Below are 22,768 nucleotides of genomic sequence, written 5' to 3'. Positions count from 1 at the left end.
GTTGTGGACTGAGAAGGAATCAAAGATAGACATGGCCATTTGTGAACGTTTCAAGTGAGTGGTGAGGTAAGGGGCAAACACAGGGGAATTCTGGGTAATGAGTGTGTGTGACTGAGGGGTAGGTGATGGGTGACAGAGATAGGTTCAGGATCCTGGATGTTGACAGGGGGTGGGTCAGTTTACCGTGGCCTGTTGTTTCTCTGCTCTGTCATTGGCCTCGTCCAGCTGCTTCTGCAACGCCGCCTGGAGGGACTTCATCTCCTCCCTGTGAACAAAGAACAGACGGACAATACTGTGACTGTTCATAGGGTCACTACTGGGACTGTTCATAGGGTCACTACTGTGACTCTTCATCCAGTCACTACTGGGACTGTTCATCCAGTCACTACTGTTACTGTTCATAGGGTCACTACTGTGACTCTTCATCCAGTCACTACTGTTACTGTTCATAGGGTCACTGCTGGGACTGTTCATAGGGTCACTACTGTGACTGTTCATCCAGTCACTACTGTGACTGTTCATCCAGTCACTACTGTTACTGTTCATAGGGTCACTACTGGGACTGTTCATAGGGTCACTACTGTGACTGTTCATCCAGTCACTACTGTGACTGTTCATAGGGTCACTACTGTGACTATTCATCCAGTCACTACTGTTACTGTTCATAGTCACTACTGTGACTGTTCATAGTCAATACTGTTACTGTTCATCCAGTCACTGCTGGGACTGTTCATAGTCACTACTGTGACTGTTCATAGTCACTAGTGTTACTGTTCATAGTCACTACTTTGGCTGTTTATAGTCACTACTGTGACTGTTGGTCCAGTCACTACTGTGACTGTAGGTCCAGTCACTACTGTGACTGTTCATAGTCACTACTGTGACTGTAGGTCCAGTCACTACTGTGACTGTTCATAGTCACTACTGTGACTGTTGGTCCAGTCACTACTGTGACTGTTCATAGTCACTACTGTGACTGTAGGTCCAGTCCACCACAGTCACTTTTGTTCATAGTTCTCTTCATGTTCTTCTGTTTGGAGCCTTTTGCTCTAAATCCATTTTTAATTTATCATCGCACAGAAAATGAAATGAAGTTGATGTTTTCCATGGACAGACGTTGACAAATGCTTATGATGATCACAGTTCTAATACTTGAACAGACTCATTAAAGTTTGTAATGATTAAATTAATGTTTGTAAAAAGATTTCATTGAACCTTTCACAACCTTTAGAACACAAACAGCTGAGTTAGAACATCATGTTTTTCCTTCCATATTGCAAATAAACACTGCAAATAATTAGACATGAAGACACCACAGATAGAGGGACAAAAATACAGCAGATGAATGAAAAGAACGGCTGATAACCACCTAATAATGAAGAAGGAGTGAGAAAAGAACTGATGAAGGATGTGAATAATGCTAGAGAACAGGTCAGAGGTGAACAGTTGAATATGTGTGTGGTCGGAGTGTAACTGACGCTTGGTTTTGTCCTTGACAGAAACACAAAGTATTAGATAATTATTTCATCTAAACCAGGGCCGTCGAACTCCTGTCAGTTCAGTTCCACATTCAGCTGAATCTGATCTGCAGTGGGCTGGACCAGAAAAATAACAACAGAAGAACCTGTAGATAATGACTACTCCTAATGTTTGTCTGTGTTTTAGTTTAAAAAGAAAAAAACATTAAAGTATGAAAATATTTACTTTTATAAACTATCAATAAATAAATAAATAAATAAAAACAAAAAATAAAAAAACAGAAATTTAAAAATGTAAGAACATTTAGTGTAATTTTCTCAGTCTTCTTCCTCCACTTCTCATTAGTCCATGTGCATTCTGGATCAGATCTCCAAAGACACTAAACACTGAGGAACAGGAAGAAAAGAGTTCAAACTGGACTGAATTTAATACAGACATTTCAGGTTGGACACACTTGTTCAGGTTAGTCACATTTTAATGTTACAGGAGAGTTTGGAAATGGAAATATCTTCATAATTTAATGTTATTTTCAGCACTAAAACAAAAGGAAAAAAATTAAATTGTTAATTCTAGAATTTTTTTTTTTTTCCTTAATTCAAGATTTTTTTTTTTTCCTTAATTCAAGATTTTTTATTTTGTTTTTTTTTGGCTTAATTCAAGATTTTTTCCTTAATTCAAGCTATTTTTTTTTTTTTTTTTTTTTTCTTAATTCAGTTCAAGACTGTGGAATGTTTGCACTTGGCAAAAACATCCCAGGGGCCAAACTGGACCCTTTGAGGGGCTGCATTTGGCCCCCGGACCGCATGTTTGACAGCCCTGATCTAAACCAACAGCTGAAGACTGACGTAACCTTCATCTGCTGAATTGTTCACATCTTGTTGAAACATTTCAACTGAGTGTGTTTTCGTCTTTTCTGGTGTTTTTTTTTTTTTTTTTCTTTCACATTCGTTCCAACCAGTGTTTCTATTTGCAGAAAATCCTGTTTCCAGTTCTTCCAAACCCCAGCAGAGACAGCATTTGGCTTCTTGTTTCTGGGTCAATAACATATAGATGTATACATAGTGTAAATATAAGGAGAAGGTTGGATTTGTTATGTTTTATTCTGCCAATCTGAAAGCACTGTAACCCTTTAGACTGATTTTATTCATGCTTTACCAAGAGTGGTGCTGAATTCATTCAGTGTTTAGCATAAATGTTAATGCATTAGAATGCAGGAGGCGCTTCACTTACATTTGATGCAGCAACGTGAACTAAATTATGAATCAAGTGGGCAAGTGATGTGGGTCAGTGGTTTCTAAAGCATCTCAGAAGGATGGAGCGTACTTCCATTAATAAGGTAGTACAGCTCTAAGTTTAGGAGCAGAGGATGTGATGTCAGCCAGCAGTGAAGCTGGTCAGGCGTTTGTTTGTGGTGGAGGAGCTCAGCCGTCCTAAACTCTTAGATTTTACATGCCACCGGACCTGTCGCATACAATAAATTCAACCTTAGAAAGATTCTTTTTTTTTTTCTTTTTACAGCACCCAGCCTAGTAAACTACCACTGCTTTGCCGTTTCATTTATATTCTCAACTTTTCTATCCAGGGATTTGGAAACATTTTGTGCAAAGACGATGAAAAAGTGGCCGAGCTCATAGAAAAGGGCAAAGCAAATGTGAGTGTGACCAAAGCATGAAGGTTCAGAGTGAAGTATGTGACAAACAGGCGACAGCAGCTGAAAGCACACATGAATTAACCCTTTAACCCCTGAGACTGTTCCAGGAAAAGCCTCATAAAAGCTTCTGTGAAAGTGTCCTCGTGTTCCTTTTCTGCAGTGGTTTCACTTCACTGTGTGTTTTAAGATCAGAACAAGGTGGAACAAGAAAAGCACCTGGAGAGTGCAGACCTCCACCAAGAAGGATCTGCCCCCCCCCCATTCATTTTGTTCATTGTTTTCTTCATTTTGTTTTTATATTTTCTTCATTTTTCTTCATTTTGTTTTTATATTTTCTTCATTTTTCTTCATTTTCTTCATTATTTTCTTCATTTTGTTTTTATATTCATTTTTCTTAATTTTGTTCAATATTTATATTTTCTTCATTTTTGTGCATTTTCTTCATTATTTTCTTCATTTGTGTTCATTTAATTTTTTTTATATTTTCTTCATTTTTGTGCATTTTGTTCAATATTTCCTTCATTTGTGTTAATTTCATTTCTGTATTTTCTTCATTTTTGTGCATTTTGTTCATTTTTTCCTTCATTTGTGCTCATTTAATTTTTATATTTTCTTCATTTTTGTGCATTTTGTTCATTTTTTCCTTCATTTGTGTTCATTTAATTTTTGTATTTTCTTCATTTTTGTGCATTTTGTTCATTATTTCCTTCGTGTTCATTTCATTTCTGTATTTTCTTCATTTTTTTGCATTTTGTTCATTATTTTCTTCATTTGTGCTCATTTAATTTTTTAGAATTTTTGTCATTTTTGTGCATTTTGTTAATTTTTTCCTTAATTTATGCTCATTTAATTTTTGTATTTTCATCATTTTTGTGCATTTTGTTCATTATTTCCTTCATTTGTGTTCATTTAATTTTTTGTATTTTCGTCATTTTTGTGCATTTTGTTCATTATTTCCTTCATTTGCGTTCATTTAATTTTTGTATTTTCTTCATTTTTGTGCATTTTGTTCATTATTTCCTTCATTTGTGTTCATTCTGATGATGTGAGTCTACTCCTCCTTCTGATTGGACCAACATCCCCCCCCCCCCCCCCCCCCATCACCACCAGAATTTAATCATTTGTTCCTTGTGCCAGTATCAACATTTCCTGAAAATTTCCTGAAAAGCCATCCATCACTTTTTGAGTTATCCTGCTAACAAACAAACAAACACACACACACAAAGCAAAGCGATCACGAGGTAATAAGAGTAAAAGACAAAGAGAGGAACTGAAGTTGAACAGGTTTTTACTGGATTAGACACTCAGAATGAACATCAGTACCAGATTTAGGATGTTGAACATGAACTGTGAACTGGAACACACTGAACATGGATTTGAATTTGGACCCAGTAGTTTTAGTTTTGGTCTGTTTTTCTAAATCAGTCCAGCTGCTTTTTACCACCTGGTTGAACTCTAACAGTTCTACGGTCAGAACTCGGTAAAACTAGAGCTGATAGTTTGTCACCTATTAATCAACATCACTCCATATGGAACTGATGTATGAACTTTCTTGGTGGGTGGAGACTTTGTCGCTCTGCTTCTGTGTGTCTGTGCTGCCCGGACAGTTAGAGGAATAGTAAAGCATGTCAGTTTCACTTTCACTTCCATTCCGACAATCATGGACATGGACCCCCCAGACTTACGAACTCCTGACCCCCCACCCCTGTCCATGCGCCTCCTTTGTACCTCACAGTTTCATTCTGCAGGTGTTCCTGGGTATTAATACTGTATATTAAATATCGCTTACATTTCAAAGAATGATTTACTAAAAATTTTTGTCACTACTTATTAAATATAGACTCACATCTTTTTCCAAAAGTTTGCCCTCCCCAGCATAAAAACTACCACATCTACAACCCGTAGTTCCCCACAGGTCACAGACTAGTCTAATATAACAATATTACAGACCATTATACAGCTGTTTGTGTAAATTATCTTTGTGAGATAAAAAAAGATGCAGCTGTTAATTTACATGTCCACCATTATGTAATATGTATAATATATTAATATAAGACTGTTTAATCCTGTGTATATAAATGTTCTTATTTCATATATCAGCCAATATATCCATTATCAGCTGATATATTGAATATCTGCTTTTTTTAGCCCCCAATATTGGTATCGACAAAAATCCCCTATCGATCGGGCTCTTGTAAAAACAGTAAAAAACATAAAGGAAATCAGGACAACACTACAAACAGTAAAAACAAAAAACAACAAGGAAAACAGAGTTTAAAAAAAAAAAAAAAAACATCTATTTTCATAGTGAGACGGTCTCACTCACTGCTCTGTACCCCCCCCCCCCCCCATGTGCACTGAGCATGCTCAGATGTCTATGGAAAGGACAAGGTCTATTCTAACAGCACGTTTTGAAATGTTTCTTATTGAGCACACCGTTGAATTTTTATGAATATTTCAAATAAATCATATATTCAGAACACTCACCACAGACACGTCAGGGGTTAAAGGGTTAACTGTTCCCACCCTCCATTTTTACTGTCTGCACCAGGTAAACATTTTCGTCAAATTACACTTTGTATCAAAATTATTTTCAGAAAGTAATCAAATGGCCGTTAAAAGTTGTCAGAAATAAATGAGTTGCAATGAATCATATGTGTGCGTCAGCTGTGATGGAGTCAGCGGGTAATCACACTTGGCAGACATGGAACTCCAAAGGTGGATTAATAACACTCAGAAAAAAACAAGGCTGATGAGTGGAGGTGTATACGACATGGAGCCGCCACCGCCGCTGCTGCTTTATGGTTTTTAGTCTGATGACATGTGAGAGCTCCTGCCGACTGGTGATAGGCTATTGATCGGCCATCAAGATACAGCACACAAGAGGCTGGACTTCAATCAGCCTGACATTTGAGAGAGCGTGGAGGCCACCAATGACTCCCAATCATTAACACTCTCATTACACACAACATTAATCAGACAATCTTAACCGGTAAAGCACTTTAGGTAAACACTTTGCTCCAGCTAGCCTGCAAAACCAATAGCACTAAATCACCCGTGCTTGATGATGCTATCACAAAGAGAAGGCCTATGTTGTTATTCCACCGTCCAAGAACACACGTCTGTGTTTACGCTCATGTACAAAAGCAGAACATGTCATATCCTCATTAACAGCTCTGTTGTACTGTTGTGTGTTTACGTCTGCGGGGCAGTTGATATCCACAGGAAATGTTTGTTAAAAGACCCACCGTTTTTTTAAGACAAAAATGCTAAAACACACTGTTTCAACGATAACATGTTAGAAAACAAATATACTGTGTTTCTTCAGATAAAATCTGTGAGTCCATTGTTTCTTAGAACAGCTGGTTCTGAGGTAGAAATGAACAAATACAGGCTGATTATCATACGCAGACTGAGAAAACACTAGTATGGATAAACCCCTGCTGACATTTCAGCACAATGTCAATCAATCAATCAATCAATCAATCACATTTTATTTACATAGCGCCAAATCACAACAAAAGTTACGTCATGTATCAGTGTTAGCTCTTATCTAACATATTCCACAGTGTCACAGGACTGTGTGCACCACTCTGCTGTGCATCACTCATCTGATGTGTTCTTGTCTAATTTCAGTCACTAGGTGTGTGTTTGACTTTTTCACTAAAACTGTCATCGGTAGATATTTACATCCATGACAAGAAGACAACCACACAATGAAAGCAATGAATAGTTTCTACCCACTGAAACTCTCCAGGGCCTTCATTTTGAAACAGTTAAATACGTGTTGTATTTATAGAACTGCAGAACTTCCATCATCATAAATGGGAGTGAATCAAAACAACATTTCATATTTCAGAGTCTATTTCTACTAGACAGAGGGAAGTAGATCTGAAATCCTGTGTGAAATGCACACATGAAGTCTTCCTCTGATGTACAGACCCCTACCTTTACACTGTAAGCCCGGACTTTGAATTTACTAAACTGCTTTAATTCCAGTGTACTTAAATGATTTCAGTTTTATTCCATTCCTATAAAATGTTCAGTATATTCTACTCATTTGTAGACATAGTCCAAAGTACGAAAAAGTTTACGTTGACTGGATTTAAATCCCTCAGTTTTAGTCCTGACCACACCTTATTATCTGTGCAGTGCATTGTGGGTATTGTTCCTGTAGTTGTAAATGTGTTGTGTTTCTGTGCAGGGTTCAGTGGGTTGTGCTGTTTGTGTTCATTTGGACTGAATGTGTGTGTCAGTGTGTATTGGCCTTTTTGTGTTAGTTTGTGTATTTGTGTACAGCTGCAGCAGGAGTCAGAGCCACAGGAACAACTATGGGTTTACTGTTCATCCACACTTGTTCTTTAGCAACATACATTTTAATGCCTTGCCAAATTAAAAGCTCTTCCTGTTCTGGCAAATTGCATTGAGCTAACTTCCTGTTTAACTTCCATCCATGCTACAATATATAAAGTTGAATAATTATACAAAGCCGTTTATATTGCAAAAGATTTCAATTTAAATCAACGTGGAATTGAGTCCAATGAACTGATGATATTCAGTCTAATGATTATACAAAGCAATTAACAATGCAACAAATTTTAAGTTAAATTAACTTGGCATTTAGTGTGTTGTACTTAAAATAGCAATTCCATTCAAATCAAGCATTTCAGTTTAATACGCTCAAGTTTTCATTACTCATTACTTAAATTTTTTAAGGCAGTGAGTTACTTCAGATGTTTTAAGTGAACTCAACGTACCCGCTCTTACAGTGTATATGACAGTGTGTGCATTACAACAATATACACAATATATATGCAATGACATATTAGTGCTGTCAAACGTTTCAAATTTTTAATCAGAGTAATCACAGGGTTGCTGTGGATTAATTTCGATTAATCACAATTAAAACTCATAAATTTGTAATCTATATTAATCATGTTTCATTTTGCATGAGCAGACTCAAGAAAGAAAGGAATATATCTGCACTTAACATGTTTATTAAACACCTTCAGCAGTTTCAACAAAACAGCTTGAAAAAACTGTCCCGTCTTATTTTTTTGTCCTCATATTTCCATCCAGAAGGCCACCGTGCTGTTCAGCGTCTTCCATCTTCATTGGTCGGTTCTGCTGCCTGTCACAACCGGATCAGCTGTCCGTTTACTCATGTGTGACGTTAACTCTACTTGGACAAACTGACCCAAATGTGTTGGCAGAAACGTTCACAGTCATTGTGCGCTGCAGATGAGTTAATTGCATTAAAAATTTTAATCTGATTTATCATGGTGATAGATTAAAGCATTAATTTTGACAGCCCTTTATTTCATAAAAATGCGAGACCTTAACTCCTCTACTTTAGCTTTTTCTTATCTTCACTACCTTTGGCTTAAACCATTTAGTAGACCATGGTTATAGACACGAATAAAACAATAAACTGTAATAATATTAAATATATCAATAACATCAATAAAAGACCATTGGTGTTTATGTTTTGTAGCAAACTGTTTTTACGACAATAATTTAGCTTCACACCCTTTAACATAAAAAGTCACTTGAAGTATATGTTTGAGCCTGATTTTATACAGTAATAAAAAAAACAGTGAGATGAAATGTATGACAACAACAAAAGAGCAGAAGTGTTCTTCTTCTGTTGTGAAAGGCTGAGTTTACTGACATGAGCTTAGCTTCACTGTCATCATTTAAATGATTTGTAGAATGATTCGACCATTATTAGACTAGTAGTTGTTGTGTGAAGGTACATCATCATGTCCAGTAAAACTAATATGTCAAATTTAGAAACTTAAAGATTCTACTGAGACTTCTCATTTCTGAAGTGATTTTTTTTTTGTTTTTTTCAAATTGAAAAAGCGACATCTCATGTTTGTGTAACACACATAAATCAGTTACAGCTGATGGACCAATCTGCCCTCGTCACTGTTAGATTTCACTCCTTTCTTACCTGTTACTGTTCCCAAATTCTAATTCTTAACCCACAGTTTTGTGACATTTGTGAGCAGCAGGTGGTGTTTGGACCACATGCCTTCATTACCCATAATGCCCCTCTTTACCTCTGTTTGTGGCTCAACTCCAGGATCCTCTGCACGTCCTTCTTTGCCACTGAGTCGTCATTTTTCAGCGACTGAAAGAGAAGAAATAAGGCTGTTTTTTTTACAAGGAAACTCACAATTCTACACTGCAAACCACAATCCAAGAATTATTTCATATTCACAAAAATTAAAAGTAGAATTATTATTAAGCATTCAAGACAGTGGAGGTTGTTAACTGTCCATTAGTTATCCAGAGTTTATGTGTTTTTTTACTCCTTTGTTGCATCTGGACACAACACATATAAAGACACAGCAGACAACACAGAATATAATATGTTTCATCCATCCATTTTCTTCCGCTTATCTGGGGTCGGGTCGCGGGGGTAACAGTCCAAGCAGGGACGCCCAGACTTCCCTCTCCTCAGACTCCTCCTCCAGCTCTTCCGGGGGGACCCCGAGGCGTTCCCAGGCCAGCCGAGAGACATAGTCTCTCCAACGTGTCCTGGGTCTTCCCCAAGGTCTCCTCCCGGTGGGACATGCCCAGAACACCTCCCCAGGGAGGCGTCCAGGAGGCATCCGAAACAGATGCCGGAGCCACCTCAGCTGGCCCCTCTCGACGCGGAGGAGCAGCGGCTCTACTCCGAGCTCCTCCCTGGTGACTGAGCTCCTCACCCTATCCCTAAGGGTGCGCCCAGCCACCCTGTGGAGGAAACTCATTTCAACCGCTTGTATCCGGGATCTTGTCCTTTCGGTCATGACCCAAAGCTCATGACCACAGGTGAGGGTAGAAACGTAGATTGACTGGTAAATCGAGAGCTTCGCCTCTCGGCTCAGCTCCTTCTTCACCACACAACTTGGGCTCTGGAACCCAACCCCTCGAAAGGGGCTGGACTCTCCACTTCTCTGGCATTGCCCGCGGTGAGAGGCAGCGGCTGGTGTGGGCGTGGTCATAGCCCCTCAGCTCAGCCGCCATGTGTTGGAGTTCACCCCAGTGAACGAGAGGGTCGCGTCCCTGCGCCTTCGGGTCGGGGACAGGTGCCTCACTGTTGTCTCGGCCTACGGGCCGAACAGCAGTGCAGAGTACCCAGCCTTCTTGGAGTCCCTGGGAGGGGTGCTGGATGGTGCTCCGACTGGGGACTCCATTGTTCTCCTGGGTGATTTAAATGCCCACGTGGGCAACGACAGTGAGACCTGGAGGGGGGTGATGGGGAGGAACGGCCTCCCTGATCTGAACCCGAGTGGTGTTTTGTTATTGGACTTCTGTGCTAGTCACAGTTTGTCCAGAACAAACACCATGTTCGAACACAGGGATGTCCATAAGTGCACTTGGCACCAGGACACCCTAGGCCGGAGGTCGATGATCGACTTCACTGTCGTATCATCAGACCTCCGGCCGCGTGTTTTGGACACTCAGGTGAAGAGAGGGGCGGAGCTGTCAACCGATCACTACCTGGTGGTGAGTTGGATCCGCTGGCGAGGGAGGAAACCGGACCGACTCGGCAGGCCCAAACGTGTTGTGAGGGTCTGTTGGGAACGTCTAGCAGAACCCGATGTCAGTCCAGTCTTCAACTCCCACCTCCGGGAGAGCTTCTCCCAGATCCCGGGGGAGGCTGGGGACATTGAGTCCGAGTGGACCATGTTCTCCACCTCCACTGTCGAAGCGGCTGCTCGGAGCTGTGGTCGCAAGGTCTCTGGTGCCTGTCGTGGCGGCAATCCCCGAACCCAGTGGTGGACCCCGGAAGTAAGGGATGCCGTCAAGCTGAAGAAGGAGTCTTATCGAGCCTTGTTGGCCCGTGGGACTCCCGAGGCAGCTGATGGGTACCGGAAGGCCAAGCGTGCTGCAGCCCGAGCGGTTGTGGAGGCAAAAACTCGGGTCTGGGTGGAGTTTGGGGAGGCCATGGAGGAGGACTATCGGTCAGCCTCGAGGAAATTCTGGCAAACCATCCAGCGCCTCAGAAGGGGAAAGCAGTGCACCACCAACACTGTTTACAGTGGAAGTGGGGAGCTGCTGACCTCGACTGGGGATGTTGTCGGACGGTGGAAGGAATACTTCGAGGATCTCCTCAATCCCACTGTCACGTCTTCCATGGAGGAAGCAGAGGCTGAGGTTTCAGAGGTGGACTCATCCATCACCCAAGCTGAAGTCACCGAGGTGGTTGGACAGCTCCTCGGTGGCAGGACTCCGGGGGTGGATGAGATTCACCCTGAGTACCTTAAGCCTCTGGATGTGCAGGACTGTCTTGGCTGACTCGTCTCTGTAACATCGCGTGGCAGTCGGGGACAGTACCTCTGGATTGGCAGACCGGGGTGGTGGTCCCCCTTTTTAAGAAGGGGGACCGGAGGATGTGCTCCAACTATAGGGGGATCACACTCCTCAGCCTCCCAGGGAAAGTCTATTCCAAGGTACTGGAGAGGAGGATCCGACCGATAGTCGAACCTCGGATCCAGGAGGAACAATGCAGTTTTCGTCCCGGCCGCGGAACACTGGACCAGCTCTATACTCTTCATCGGGTGCTCGAGGGTTCATGGGAGTTCGCCCAACCAGTCCACATGTGTTTTGTGGATCTGGAGAAGGTGTTCGACCGTGTCCCTCGTGGTATCCTGTCGGGGGTGCTTCGGGAGTATGGGGTCCGGGGCCCTTTGTTAAGGGCAGTTCGGTCCTTGTATGATCGTAGCAGGAGCCTGGTTCGCATTGCCAGCAGTAAGTAAGACCTGTTCCAGGTGCATGTTGGACTCCGGCAGGGTTGTCCTTTGTCACCGGTTCTGTTCATAATTTTTATGGACAGAATTTCTAGGCACAGCCAGGGGCCGGAGGGGGTCCGGTTTGGGGACCACAGGATTTCATCTCTGCTTTTTGCAGATGACGTCCTGTTGGCCTCATCGAACCTGGACCTTCAGCGTGCACTGGGGCGGTTTGCAGCCGAGTGTGAAGCGAGCGGGATGAGGATCAGCACCTCCAAATCCGAGGCCATGGTTCTCGACCGGAAAAAGGTGGTTTGCCCTCTCCGGGTCGGTGGGGAGTCTTTGCCCCAAGTGGAGGAGTTCAAGTATCTGGGTCTGGTTCACGAGTGAGGGAAGGATGGAGCGTGAGATAATATGTTTCAGTTTATGTTAAATTAATCTATAGATTTTACCCACCATCCATAACTTAGTTCTGATAGTAGACGAATACTCATACTAAAGTTATCAAATGGACTTCAAGGAACGATAAAGGCTTGATAAATATATGAAGTCATGAGTTAAATATGTTAAGTCATTATTATTTCAGTTGTACTGTTTAATTTGTGTCAGTGGTCCAGATTTATTTCTTTGATAATTTGCTTAGGTGATACTAGTTATCAAATGGACTATGAGCCTTTTTCAGCCACTAACATACTGTCCTCAAGTGTCCTCACTGATACTGATGTGTGCTAATGCTAATGCTAATGCTAATGCGAGGTGTATATTAAGATGGGTAAAATTAATGGATTTCCTTAAAGAGACGATAAAGTGAGTTAATCCTCAACAGGTCAAACTAAATAAATATGAGTACAGCGGGAATATTCCACTGAAACATCAACATCACAGTTGTTTGGTTAAAATAATCGTGTCCGTTTAGACTGATCATCAAAACTGCTTTGTTCTGTATTTATGTCTTTTCTGTAACGGTTCACCTGATTTAATAATGCTGCCTTCATTTGGGACAAGGAACATGAGCCTTTTCACCCACGAAGATGAAATGAGCAGCGAGTTCAAACTATTCTGTTACTGAAGCAGAATGAAAAATGGTAAAACAGGTCAGGAAATGTGAGGTCATCACTTACAGCATTTTCATTCATTCATTCATGCATTCATTCATTCATTTATTAATTCATTCATTTATTAATTCAAAGATTCATTCATTTTAATTTATTAATTTAGTCAACCATTAATTTATTCATTCATTCATTCATCAAATAATTCACCTATTTTCATTCATTAAATAATTCATTCATTTTCTTTCTTTCTTTCTTTCTTTCTTTCTTTCTTTCTTTCTTTCTTTCTTTCATTTTCACTAATTAATTCATCAATTAAGTCATCCATCCATTTTTATTCATTCATTCATTAATCAAATAATTCACCCATTTTCATTCATTAATTAAATAATTCATTCATTTTCTTTCATTCATTCATTCATTCATTCATTCTCACTAATTAATTCATCAATTAATTCATCAATTTTCATTCATTCATTCATCCATTAATCAAATAATTCACCCATTTGCATTCATTAATTAAATAATTCATTCATTTTCATTCATTCATTCATTTTTACTAATTAATTCACCAATTAATTCATCCAGGCATTTTCATTCATTCATTCATTCATTAATCAAATAATTCACCCATTTTCATTCATTAATTAAATAATTCATTTTTGTTTCATTCATTTTCACTAATGAATTCATTAATTAATTCATCCATCCGTTTTCATTCATTCATTCATAGATTCATTCATTCATTTATTAATTCATAGATTCATTCATTTTCATTCATTCATCCATCCATTCATTCATTCATTTATTTAATTCATTCATTCATTTATTAATTCATAGATTCATTCATTTTCATTTATTCATTTAGTCAACCATTCATTCATTCATTCATCAAAAAATTCACCTATTTTCATTCATTAAATAATTAATTTTCTGACTTTCTTTCTTTCATTTTCACTAATTAATTCATAATTAATTCATCCATTCATTTTTATTCATTCATTCATTAATCAAATAATTCACCCATTTTCATTCATTAATTAAATAATTCATTCATTTTCTTTCATTCATTCATTTTTACTAATTAATTCATCAATTAATTCACCCAGGCATTTTAATTCATTCATTAATCAAATAATTCACCCATTTTCATTCATTAATTAAATAATTCATTCATTTTGTTTCATTCATTCATTCATTCATTCATTTTCACTAATGAATTGATCAGTTAATTCATCCATCCATTTTCATTCATTCATTCATCTGCTGAACCAGATGGAGGTGGAGCCTACCCCAGCTGTGTTTCGGGTGAAGGCGGCCTTCACTCGTTCATCTAAGGGCTGACATGAAGGACCAGTCCCTTCACATTCAAACTTATGGCAGTTTAGCGTGGCCACGCCTCCTGTGGTCATGTGTTTGGGAGGAGGCCGCTGTACTCAGAGCCCCCCCCCCCCCCCCCCCCCACACACACACACAGGGGGAGAACACACTCCACACAACCCCCCCCCCCCACGTCGGCTGCTGTTGGAATCCAGGAACTTCTTGCTGTGAGGTGCACATTTTGTTCTTTTTTTTTTTTGTAAATGTTTTTGGTAAATGGTGTATTGTATAAATGTGTAAAATCCTCAGCTAACAGCAGCACAATGGTAATAAAAGCGTTGTTTATCATTCGCAGTGTATCCCTTGTTTCTCTCAAAGGTTCAAAGGTTATTTTCATCTCCGCAGCTCATGGATGAACATGTTTCCCAGTTCTCCAGTGGAAAATAAGACCTGAGGGGGCGTTCACGTGTGCTTTTTGAGTCTGTAAACAGTATTTACCATGATTTCCATAGAATGTGAAGACAGAAGTCATGTTGCTTTAAGCTGTTTTAAGTATTCGACCAGTGGGCACACAATATATAGCAAAATACAGCTGTGACAAGCTGTTTTTCTGACATTCTGTTTTTACATTTGCCAAAAACTATTGTTCCTTTAAAAAAAAAAAACTCTCTGTAAAATCTAGACTAGAGTAACTACAGCAGTGTTTTTCAACCTTGGGGTCACCTGGACTTCAAATGGGGTCACCTGAAACTTAGTAACTGATGAAAAAAAAAACAAAAAGCAACTTACTAATAAAAAATATATGGTGAGTTTTTTTATATGTTGAGTTGACAGAGACAATCCCAACACATACCAGACAAACTGAAGCTGAAACTGCAGCACTGTGCTTCTGTTTGTGTCACATGTTCACTGTGGTCAGTTTCAGATGCTGCAGCTCTTTCATCATTCATAGTTTCAGTTCTTGTTTGTTCAGTATTAATTGTCCTCCTTGTAAATCCCAGCTGGACTGACTGGACAGATCCTGAGCTTTAATCTACACCTGGATTTACTGCCTCTGTCCACAATAATAGACATTATACAGACTAAATGTCCACAATAATAGACATTATACAGACTAAATGACCACAATAATAGACATTATATAGACTAAATGTCCACAATAATAGACATTATACAGACTAAATGACCACAATAATAGACATTATATAGACTAAATGACCACAATAATAGACATTATATAGACTAAATGTCCACAATAATAGACATTATATAGACTAAATGACCACAATAATAGACATTATACAGACTAAATGTCCACAATAATAGACATTATACAGACTAAATGTCCACAATAATAGACATTATATAGACTAAATGTGCCTAAAATTAACGTTTATTTGCAACATAGGATAGCAAACTATCACATGATCAAAAACAAATTAGTTTTTAGTTTAAAATAAAAAAAAAAAAAAGTCTCCATTTTGAATGTCTGGGGTTGACAGAAATGTGTGATGTTAAAATGGGGTCAGGAGGCAAAAAAAGGTTGGGAACCACTGAACTAGAGTAACTAGAGTAACTAGAGTAACACTAAACAACTCAAACCAGAGGCATTTTGCGTCACAATGTGATGCAACCTCATCTGGAAACACAGACACCATAAAAGACTGAAAAAAAGGACACGGTGCTTCACTGATTCATTATGTTCATCATGTGGAATAGAGTAGAACGGCAATAAAAGCATCAGAATGAGAACATAACAGGTGAAATTAATGCAAGCAGAAGATGTACAATGTTGTTGATGCCCCAGAAAAATGATAGCGCCTATAACAATGTTGTGATGAATGTCTTGTACAAATCCTACAGAGGGTACAGACTGGGTCCTTCTGGTGCCTGATGGGTAATTATGGATTAGTCAGGTCTCTTATAGCCCCACAAACCCTTCAAGATATTTTGTATTTGTTATGAGCTCGACAGAAAATTCCAGACTTCTAAGAAAATGTGGACTCAAAGGGAGCGAGAGCGTCTCTTTAAATTGTGCTTCAAGGTAATATCTGTGGCAATTAACGCTGCATTTCCATAAAGCCTGTTTCTTGTCGTCACAGAGGATATGTTCCTCCTCCTCCTCCCACAGTCTCTAACATCACTTCATGAGGTTTATGCTGAAGAGGAAGAACGAGAAAATAAGCCGAGAGCAGCTGGTGGGAATACAGAATGGATTTAATTCACGATAATGTTGACTTAAAACTGGGAGTGCTGCAGCAGTTTGGGATTAGATATTACTCCTAAAAACTGCCCTCTCTGTGGATGTCCTCTTTAATTTGGTGCTTGGTATCAGGTGTCACAGTCTCTAATGATACCCCTCATAATGACACCCCGATACTCCGAATTCCTTTTAAAGCCCTGCACAACCTCGGCCCCAGTTCCATTTCTGACCTCCTACTTTCCTCCTCACCCTCACCACCACTCCGTTCATCAAACCTTCACCTCCTATCCATCCCCCGCTCCAACTTCTCAACAAAAGGTGACCGTGCTTTTGCAATTCTGGCCCCACCCTCTGGAACAGTCTTCCCCAGTTCATCAGATCATCAGATTCTGTAGACACCTTCAAGCCACTCTGAAAAAGTCACTTTTATAAACAAGCATTTCACTAAATCAGGAAGTCTGTATCTGCATGTTGAAACTGTTTTCTTATTCTTGTCCTTCCTCCTCTATGACCTCCTCTCTGCTCCTCCTCCTCTATGACCTCCTCTCTGCTCCTCCTCCTCTATGACCTCCTCTCTGCTCCTCTTTCTCTCAGACCTTTTCTCTCCTACTTCTCTCTTCTGTTTACTCCCCAGTGAATACATGTTACTGACTTGACTTCTTCCCTGGAGTCTCTGTGCTTTATCACCTCACAGGTTTTCCCTGGATCATCACAGGTTTTCCCAGGATCATCTCTAGACCTGCTGCTGTGCTCCTGCCTCTCTCCTCCTTCATCGTCATCACTCACTTCTCCATATAGTTCTGATAGTGTTTATTCTACAGTTCCACAGATGTTCTAGTTCAGTTTTCTGTGCATCAGCTTCTTCCATGTGTCTCCTCCTACCTCCCCCCTCTCCCCCAGTCTCTCTCTATCTCTATCGCTCTCTCTTTTTCTCCTCCTTTCCTCTGTCTCTTTAACCCTCTCTCTCCTCCTGTCACTCGTCCATCCTGCAGGTTTCTGCTGTTAAAGGTCCTGTTCCTTCCTCTGTCTCCTCTCACTAGGGTTTACTTCTGTTGTTTCTGTAAACTGCCTTCAGTCTGGTTCAGACCGACTCTATGTGAAGTGTCATGAGAGAACTTTTGGCACTATATAAATTTGATTTGATTTGATTTATTTGTTCTTATCTATCTCTCCTTTATGTGAAGCACTTTGTAACATGTTTTAAAAAGTGCTGTATAAATAAAGTTTTACTTCCTTACTTATCCACACACACACACACACACACACTCCATCTTGCATCATTTTCCACAAAGAAATCCCATAAAAGTTTAAAACACACAGTCCTGAAAACTCAGACTTAGATGAATGACAAAGTTTAGAGTTTGAGGATATTTTCAGTTTTTGCATCTCTGGTTCACTGTGTATCATGTAATCTAACATGTTTTTGAAATATATTAGATAAAGACTGAGACTAGAGTTGTGTTTCAGTGTTGTCTTACTTAAAGGTTCTGTAGGTAAGAGTCTCATGTCCATATACGGATCAGAGTTGGACTTCAGAAAAACTAAAACAGTGATGTATTAACCCATAAAGACCCAAATATCCACCAGTGACTAAAGCCATCTACTGATCGAAAATGTTTAATAACTTTAAACCACTCATCCTGTCAGTATGTTGAAAGAATTGGTGTAAAATGCAGTTTGTCGTCTTTTCATGGTCATCAGATATGACCTATTTGGATGTTCAGAGGCTTTGTAGTTACCGTGGAAACACCGTCATCTTCTACGACATTGATTCACCAGTTAAACCCATGGAGTTGGATCAATGACAGTGGATGGACACACTGGGGTTATGTTCAGGTAATGAGACATTTGACTGAAAACGTTACTTTTTTCTGTTTTTGATATAATAACCCTCAAATGTAACCTCATCATGATGACTAAAGTACATTATCAGTAAATTAAATACATGAAAACACCTGATTTTCACTGAAAAAACACAAAATACAGGATAATATTCTGAAATATGATAATACATCACTTAAAAAAGGTTAGCTAAATGAAGAAAAAAAATCATCTGGGAACTGCCACAAAAGTAGCACTGGGTCTTTATGGGTTGTATGTCACCACACTTCTTCAGGCATTTGGTGTGCTATACGTATGCATTTTAAACACCTTTAAAATGGAGTGTCAATCATCACATGTAGCCTATTTAGTCATTCAAACATTGGTGTTTCAAAAGAACGCCAAAAACATAACAGAGCCAGTCTGTTGAACGACTCTTTTCAGTGAACGACTCCTGACTGAACGACTCCTTTCAAAGAGCCAACAGTCCCATCACTACTGCCTACTAACTGTCCTCCAACATGTTTGTTTTTATTGGCTGACAGACGACACGCTGAGCTTTTGTTTGTATAAGTTATCTATAAGTTGGTGTGAATTTTGGGTGTTTTTTGGGGGCTGGAACAGATTAATGGCATTTCAATTCATTTCAAACAGGAAAATTGATTTGATATACGAGCAAATTGAGTTACGAGCTCGGCCACGAAACAAATTAAACTCATGACTTAAGGTACCACTGCCTAAAACCTATTTTGTATACTTGTCATTTTTTAATTGTTCACTTTTTTTCTGGTTGATTTAATAACACATTGTTCTGTGGTCAAACTTTCACAAAACATATGTTGACTTCAAATTTACACACAAGTCTTTAGCGTCGAAGTACCAGCGAACATTAAACACTGATCACTGTAAAGGCTTCTTCTTATTCTTTTTATTCGTGTGTTGAAGTGTATGTTGGAAAAAAAAAATCCATGCATTCATTTATTGATAAAAGTTGGAAGGTAAAGGCCTGAGTCCACACTTTTCCCTCCACTCTGTCTTAATTACCTTGTTCCATAAAGCAGCTCGTTTCATTTCAGGCCAAATGTTCAGTGTATACGTCTGTAGCGTTATGGCATATTAATGTAGAGTTTTGTGTAGTTGCAAAAATGGCTTAAAATTAATTAAAATTAATGGCAGTAATGACTAAAATCATCTTTTCAAACTTTTAAAGTACCATCAAAGTGAATATGTGTGTTTTGGATTTAATTTCAGACGAACGCAGTGGCTGCATTTGTTGACTCTTGTCTGAACTGGTCAGTGTTGCGTCCACGTCACCTCAAACACCAGTGTTTCCAGTTCAACTACATTTGTCACCAGTGATTCTCTGATCCAACAGCTTTTGGCAGCAAATCTCTTTTATTGATCATTGGGGTCAGTGGTAACGTCCACAACAGCGACATTTGACTGAAGCTCAAAGCCTAGCAGTGCTTTCAGAAATAAAACCCAGGATGAGGACGTGGTTGTACTGAGAACAGCTCTGGTTCGGTCAGAGTCGGAGGTGTTCAACCCCGGCACAGTTACAGCTTTACAACCACGACTCCAGTCTGGGCTTCAGGTCGAAAAGTTTGATACAAATAAAACTGTCAAATTATTATTATTTATGTCTGTGTTTTATTTGGGCAAGACTCAAGTTCCCAAACTTTCTTCTGCTCAAAACCCAAATTTGCAAAAAATATATCATGAATTGGCATTATATATTGGCTAAAAAAAAAAAAAACACCATCAATTTCCAAAATTTCTTAAATATATTCATTCTCCCCCTGCTTGTGTGTGTGTGTGTGTGTGTGTGTGTGTATGTGTGTGTGTGTGTGTGTGTGTGTGTGTGTGTGTGGCGACTAGCTCCTTAGACAGATAGCTAACAGGTTTCCCAAGAAAAGCCAGATGTCAAACTTCTATTCAAAGTTTTAGTTGAGACTCACTGGAAAACTCCAAACATCCAAACACAATATGTCTCAGCCATGTTTGTAGCCTCAGTACATTAAATTAATAGAAATTAAATCGCTAGCTCAAGGCTAACTTGAATGGGAAATTCCATAGACATGCTAACGGTTAGCATTTACAAACTGAGTTCAGATTTTTAATGTCTCTTTATCCAACAGCAAAGGTTAACATCAGAGATATTTTAGTATTCATTCCTAGAACAGCTAAACATTAAAATACTCACAGGCAAATGTTTGACCAAACAGAGTGAAAAACAACGCGACTGTTTAGTTCCTTCTTAGGTCTGAACTGACTACGGGAACACTGAAAGGACAAAATATACGTTAGTGCAACTACCACTAGAGGGCCCCGTCTGCCTGCTTTTAACATCAGAACATCATTAGGTTTTAGAATTACAGTAACTACATCACAGACACAGTCTGTCACAGGCTGGTGAAAGCCAAATCAGAAATGCAGACATTTTAAACAATTCTGATTTTACTGTCATTTTATGTCACTTTTATACGACTTTAAATATTTCGGTATGCTGTATTCCTGTTTATATATATGTATGTATATATGTATATCATTTTTTTTAACATCTGTGATTGTACATTGTCATTTTGTGCAACCTTAAATGTTTCTTTCTTTCTTTCTTTCTTTCTTTCTCTGCTAAAAGCTTGACTAGGGACTGGAGATATAAAGTAGCCGTAGCTATAATCTCTTTCTGTGAATCATCAGTTACTACAGCTTGTTTGTAACAGGTAGAAGTTGTACTATGTACTTTGCATTGATAAACTATAAGTAAATAAATAGAATATATGAGTTATTTCACATTTCTCACCACGTTTTACTAACAGGTACAAATGGGGACATGCATCTTTACGTGCCACAATAATATTGAACATGACATTAGTAGGCTATTTAATTCTTAAAAATCTGCTGTTCAACATAAAAGTCCTCTGCTTCTCTTGTTTTTATTGGGTGGGGCCAAATAAACACGTTGTAAATAATGACAGAAATGAACCGTGTCCAAGATCTAGTACGTCTGTGTAGATTTATATGCAGCACATATCAGCAAACACTCACTGGACAACATATTATAATCCAACAGTGTACAAGTTTATGGAGCTGTCACATATCCATAAGGTTAACAGGGAGAATACAGAGAATACATCTGCACATAACTATGATGGAGGGAAGCTTCATACACAGTCAGGTACATGGTAAATTGTTGTTTTTTTTGCTGGTTCTCATAAATTCACACACCTTTTTGGAAGATTTACGATGCGACACAAGGGAAAGCACATGTACTAATTGGTCATTTGAGAGTTTGTGCCTTCAGGGCGTGGTGCTCGACAGGTTTTATTGTCATACTTATCTTGGAGCTTGTTGTAACAGTCAAGAGGACATGATCCGTATGATCTGTATTGACTTTTACGCTGTGTTTTAAGGCTGTCGTCAGTCAACCCTGTGATGTTTTCAGACAGGTAGGGACATACAGATCGACAGCTCTAATTACCGATCCATCTGTCAGATTCCACCTGAATGTGACCTACTGCTCTACTCTCTGTCTCAATATGGAAAAATGGCTTCAGTTTTTCACAGCAGTGTGAATTAATGCCAGGTTCATCAGTGTTTAGATTTAGTTGATCTGGACAGAGAGGACATAGCCACAGAAGAAACATGTATTTGGATTTTTTTCATATTTAGGTGTTTACATGAAGTCAACTATGGAGAGAAAATTGTTTCTTTAATCATCAATCAAAAATAATAGATTTGTAATTAAAAAGAATAGATTTGAGAGCAAAAAACACTAAGTGGCAATAAAAAAAACAGATCATGCGCAGTTAAATTTGCAAGCAAAACTTTTGAAGTCTCAAGCAAAAGTTTTTAACTCACAAGCAATTAGGACTGATTTATAAGTACAATGGTCTTTTTTTTTTGACTGTCACTTATTGTCTTTTGCTCTCAAATCTCTTTTTTGGATGCAAATCTATTCTTTTTAATTGCAAATCCATTCTGTTTGATTGAATAAAGAAACAACTTTCTCTCTATAGTCAACCCCACGTTCCCCAGTACCAGGGGTTAGGGTTTAGGTACTGACGTAGGTACACTCCTGTTAACATCCTGATTTCAGCTCCTGCAGCTTTAATTTGTTAAAAATTCAACGTTTGGCGTTAGCCTCTGTTGGATATTAGACATGTAAACTGACCTTTGACCCTGATGCCTCTTAATGGTTCCTGTGACTTCCTAACATCACCTGGCCTATGACATCAATGAACCTGTTTACATCCACACTGCGGATGAATCCCAGTTCAGCCCTTGGCCCCTCCCCCTTACCCCTAGCCCTCTGTTTTGTGTGTACAAGTGTAGGGGCAGTGTTTTTCTCAGAGGGGAAGGGCTAAGGCGTGGGCTGTATAGCCCTCAAGACAGAGATATTTCAGGACCACACTACGAACAGAGGAGTAGGAGAAATTACCCATAATTCTGTTTGAATCATTGCAAGATGGAGGTAAACACAGCCAAAAAGTGCAGCAGTGTGATGAAAGAAACA

At 39.2% G+C, this 22,768-nt stretch overlaps 1 protein-coding gene across 1 annotated transcript in view; it reads right to left on the bottom strand.

Annotated features, from left to right (window-relative positions):
- LOC115412567 (leucine zipper protein 2-like) overlaps nucleotides 1–22,768 on the bottom strand; it is a 471,651-nt gene that overhangs the window by 178,018 nt on the left and 270,865 nt on the right. The window contains 2 exon segments of the mRNA XM_030125144.1: nucleotides 184–265; nucleotides 9,196–9,266. Coding sequence (XP_029981004.1) covers nucleotides 184–265; nucleotides 9,196–9,266 — 153 coding nt within the window.

The sequence above is a fragment of the Sphaeramia orbicularis genome, chromosome 3 (assembly GCF_902148855.1).
Source record: "Sphaeramia orbicularis chromosome 3, fSphaOr1.1, whole genome shotgun sequence".
NCBI classification, from domain to species: domain Eukaryota; kingdom Metazoa; phylum Chordata; class Actinopteri; order Kurtiformes; family Apogonidae; genus Sphaeramia; species Sphaeramia orbicularis.
Note: the sequence above shows the minus strand (reverse complement) of the source record. Positions and strands in the feature narration are given on the sequence as shown.